Genomic DNA, 5246 nt, shown 5'->3' on the forward strand with positions numbered 1-5246 from the left:
AGCAAGCAGCATTCATTGAATTTTGAATCAAATCGAGTCTTTTCTTTGTCATAATTTCTCTTATGCTCTCTGCTTCACTTGAAACTTCCGCAACAGAACTTAAAAACAATTCTAACTCAAAAAAGACGAATAAATAATCAGATTATTTTAAAAACTCAATTGACTTAATCCAAAATCAACTTGACTTACCCAATTGATTAAAACACCACCAAATTTTCAAACTATAAGTAATTCATACAACAACAGCAGCAGACTAATAAAGTTTCTTGTGTTTCTTTTGGCCCCCAATTAATGGATTCAGAAACAGAAATAATAATAATAATAATAAATTACTCATAAAACAGCTTCTAACCTGGAATAGTGATATAACCATTAGTTATCTTCTCTTACGGCATACAGAAATAACATAACACAAAGGAACATGAAAGACAAAAATGATGCAATGCAAGGTTGATCAGTACTTTCAGTTCCATGGCAGCCTAGATTAGCTGATCATACATTTCAAAACACATGTAAGCAGACCATGAACTTCTTAATGTTAATATCCACCTCCACCAAAATTTCTAACTATTTAGTAATCCACGCAGCCCGAGTTACTATTTAACTGATTATTTAAGGATGATAAAGAGTGCTAATTCCGAGTGACCATAAAAAAGTGGGAGGGAACTTTCAAACCATGCAAGGATCTTCTTCGGTATTTGACTTTTTGTCTTTGCAATTTTCCCCATCCAACAAGCCAGTTGCAGGTTGTTTCTCTTCCTTGGCTTCAGCAATGTCTTTGGGGTTCAAGAAGCTTGGCTGGTTAGTCGAAGAGAGCAGCCTTGCCCACATCCTGTCTGTAATCACAACCTTGTTCTGCTTCTCGGTGATACGCTGCGAATTACCATCAGAAAAGATAAATTCAGTCAAGAAAGTGTTTAAATATTAGTGGGAGACCAAATGAAGCTCTCCATGATGATAATCTTTTTGCCAGTAGATCGAACAACAAAAACTCAATGGCTAAACCTACATATATGCCACTTCCTTGCAACTAGACCTGTCAATTGAACTCATCGAGTTAATTTTGGGTTGAGCCAATCTTGATCAGGTCAATTCAAATTTCGAAAATTCCAAGTCCATGTGGGTTTGGATCGTTTTGGGTTCAGGTCTTTTCAGTCAGGTTAAGTTAATTCATGTTTCGGGTTGTTGACATTTATAGTCAAAATCAGATTGAATCGGGTTTGGGTTTGGGTTGATCGGTTCAGGTTTCCGGATTCGGGTCAAGTTTGGCAAATATACATCCAACCTACCACAGTTCTTTCTTTCCCCTTCTTGTATTTAACTTTTGTTCTAAGTTTCTGTCTCAAACAAAGCGAGAATAACAAACAGAAATTGATTAGCAACATTCATGGTTGATGGGTTCCATGGACACTTGGACAATAATTTATAGCTTTTAACAGTTTATGAAAGGAGTCGTGGAACATACATTAAATGGAATGTAAGCATGTCTGCCATTGACGGGACCAACAGTGAAGCCTGTATACCCAGCCATTGCTCCATGAACTGCACTATGAGCAAGTAGGGTGCAGTAGACGTTATCGGAAGCAATGCTAGGAATAGCCCGGATCATGTATGTAGGATCTGCAAGCCAATTTTTCATGTCATATATCTTTGCACATTATCGAAAGGTTGAATTTAGTAGGAACAAAGTAAATAAAGAGTGGATGAGACATTAACCTATATATTTAAGATTAATGGGCATCTTCTTTTTCGCAAAATGATCCTACACAAAGTGATAAAAGACTTCAGTGTAGATTTTACATAGACATCTACTCGATAGCCATGCATCAATTGAAGGTAGCACCTTTATCCCGTGAGAGATCCACAGTCCAACATCTTGAAGAAGCTTGTTTCCTGAAGCATCTTGCTGGTCCATGGACTGCAAGCTCTCTGAAACAAGATCCTGTCCTGCTCCTTCAGCAATCACAATAACCATATGTCCATTTTCTTTGAGTCGTTTCTCAATATATTCATAAAGTCCGCCACTTCCTTCAAGATAGAATGGTGACTCTGGAATCAAGCAACAGTCAACATCTCGGCTGGCTAGTGTAGCATACATTGCAATGAAACCTGCAGCAGCAGTTAAATAAGAAAATTAAAGAAGGGATCCAAAAACACCAATTCCACAATCAAACAAAACTAGAGACACCAGGCAGCATCGATTACATAATTGTAAAGAATCCATCCATTATAATTAAAACTAAGCATACCACTATAGCGTCCCATTAGCTTTACAAGTCCAACGCCATTCTCAATACTTAGGGATTCAACATGTGCAGCATTAATGGCACGTTGAGCCTCCTCAACCGCAGTATCAAAACCAAATGATTTGTCAATAACCTGAACCAAAATCAGCAACCCAGCACGATGTCATCTCATGGATTAATCGACAAGTCTTTCAAGTGGTAACAATAACGAAATTTGTAGAGAACTACAACTACGAATATGTGAAGTACCGGTATGTCATTGTCAATGGTCTTTGGGATTCCAGCAACAGCTACTTTGAGGCCACGTCGCCTAATTTCCTGCCAAGATCATTAAACATAAGAATAACAATTAGTTTCATTGTTCGGTATTCAAATTAATGAAGAATAGCTTAGATTATTCAGACAATACTTAATAGAAGCATCCTTGACTAACCCTTGGTTATATTGATCAGCCTCTACGCAACATATTTCTTATTTGACACTCAGAAACTGAAAAAAAAATGCCAAATGCTAATACCTCAAAAATCACTGCTGCTCCTCTTTGTGTCCCGTCACCTCCGAGTATATAAACCTGAATCACTAAAGGAGACAATTAGAACCCACAAAAAGTAGCCACGTGATACCAGACATTTGAAATAAATAAATATGAGACATAAATTCAAACAAACAAAGGGGATCTCTGACAAACTCTACACTTGCACCTCATTCACACCTGATTGATTCCGCGATCCTGAATGCTGTCGACAATCTTTGAGGTGTCATGACCACCTCTTGACGTCCCAAGGACTGTACCACCACGTTTATGGATATCATTGACAACTTTGGGAGTTAGGGTGACAGTGTTCTTTGAATAAAAACCCCTGTATCCTCCCTAAAGATGTCTCAAGTAAAAGTTGTCAGTGAGATTATCAGATGATGGTATTCTCTTTGCTGATCATAAACAAAATAACCCAAGGTATTGTACCAAAATTACTTACATCTATTCCAAGAATCTTTTTAACACCATACATGTGACAGAGGCCACACACAATTTCTCTGATCACTGTGTTGAGCCCGGGGCATAGACCACCACATGTTACAATGCATGCATGCACTTCATCTGATTCAAAATACACCTAATAAACATAAGAACTGTCAGTCAGTGAACTGTCCATAGCTTATCATTCAGTAACTATAACCCAATAGCATGTAGGCAAGATGAGAATTTTTTTACCCTCTGGCGAGGTCCTGCACGTCGAAAATGCACCCCTCTTGTACTGTCCTTGTGAACAACAATCTGTAATAAAACTAGTGAATCAGTTAACCAATTGATTAAAAAGGTATATAGGTAACTAAGAATTTATAACATTAGTTGCAACATATAAAACAAACAATTGTTTTTGTCTAAAGGTTTCACTGCATTCTTTCTTGACCACATATAAACCTCAACTTCAACGAAATGCAAGCCTTAGAAAACAGAGTATAACTTCAAATAATTTTTCCATAAAATGCAAAATCCAATCAAGTAGACAAGGATTCACCTTCTGAGTGACGGTATCATCGTCATTAACAAAATACTGCCTGAGAATAAAAAAAGCCGCACAAATAAACCACCGTCAACCACAATCCAAAATTGATGAATTAGCTGATGAAACCTTTCAGTTTTAATTTTACTCACTTGACAGCTGAATAAGCTGGATTGTCTTGTAAAGGATTCGGATAGCTCTGCCACGTAAATATACACCGATAAAATAAAATGTTTTATATATATATATATATTATAAAAACAGAGAAATAACAAGAGAGAAAGTGAAAAGGAAAAGCAGCAACTTAAAGGTACTCAAAATGGAGAAAAAAAAAAGGAGCCTGAGCTCTAAGCAACCAAGAGAGAAATGAAATCAAACGCTGATCAAATTACTATCACTAAACAAAAATATCAACAACGTACACCTCGTTTCTCTTATCTAAAGTGAAGAAAAATAATGACATAAAGATGCTCAAAATGAAAGGGACCAAAAAAAAATGAATCTGAGCTCTCAGCACTCAACAGAGCAATGAAATCGAAAACCGAAAAATTACTATCATTAAACAAACAAACAAAAAAATCTTAACACTGTGCACCTCGGCTCTTTTGATCTAAAGTGACGGAAAACCGTTCACTTAAAGGTGCTGAAAATGAAAAAAAAAAAAAAACTCTTAGCTCCCAGCAACCAACAGTGCAATGAAATCCAAAGCCTGATCAAGTAAGTAACTATTACTAAACAAAAAATCTCAACAATGTGCACCACTAACTCGTCTCTATCGATCTCAAGTAAACCGGATCAGTACTTAACAAGTAAAATAAATACATAAAAAGAGAAAAAGAAGAGAAAGTACAGGAAGATCAGGGAGGTAGTCGGTGAGGTGAGGAACATCTTCGAGGACGTAACCGCCTTCGCCGGTGGCTAACTTCATCTGCGTATCGCCGGGATTTCCCATCGCTAGCTTTCTCAAGGAAAACGTGAACGTTCGATTCTCTCAATTCTCGGAGAATAGTTGGACAAGCTTTTATATATTATTATATTACGAGTATTCTCTTTTACTTTAGAAAAAACTGGAAAAGGAATTGGCCGCTAATGGTAATGCTAATATATAGGGATTGTCTTCGGAGAGGTTTTTTTTTTTTGGTACATCGTACAGAATATTTTAAATTTTGTAATATTTTTTAAATTTAAATTTGTGAATTTATTTTAAAATTTTAGTTTTGCCTAATTTTGATATATGAATATTCATTATAATTTAATTTTCATAAATAATTAAAATCGTAATAGATTTGGTATCAACAATTTTATTTATCAAATATGAGAATAGTTGTGAGAATGAAAATTTTGTTTATATGGAAATAAAATAAAATGGTACTTTTATGATATTTCCCATTTAAAAAATAAATAAAACTATTAATTCAATATTTAATATAAATTCATTAAAAATTTTAGTATAATTTATATCAATGAAATATGAAATATAAATATTTAACCATTA

The 5246-nt window shown here is 35.4% G+C and overlaps 1 protein-coding gene across 1 annotated transcript; it reads right to left on the bottom strand.

Moving 5' to 3' along the window:
* Positions 1-310: 310 nt before the first annotated feature.
* Positions 311-4831, bottom strand: LOC107901507 (ATP-dependent 6-phosphofructokinase 3). The gene is made up of 13 exons (XM_016827545.2): positions 4602-4831; positions 3904-3950; positions 3767-3806; positions 3460-3522; positions 3224-3361; positions 2959-3117; positions 2764-2817; positions 2496-2564; positions 2250-2379; positions 1844-2109; positions 1717-1762; positions 1466-1620; positions 311-873 (listed from the first exon to the last, which is right to left on the bottom strand). The coding sequence occupies exons 1-13, from the start codon at positions 4701-4703 to the stop codon at positions 670-672; spliced, it is 1473 nt and encodes a 490-aa protein (XP_016683034.1). The 5' UTR covers positions 4704-4831; the 3' UTR covers positions 311-669.
* Positions 4832-5246: the final 415 nt, after the last annotated feature.

Source organism: Gossypium hirsutum, chromosome D06 (assembly GCF_007990345.1).
Source record: "Gossypium hirsutum isolate 1008001.06 chromosome D06, Gossypium_hirsutum_v2.1, whole genome shotgun sequence".
Taxonomy (NCBI): Eukaryota; Viridiplantae; Streptophyta; class Magnoliopsida; order Malvales; family Malvaceae; genus Gossypium; species Gossypium hirsutum.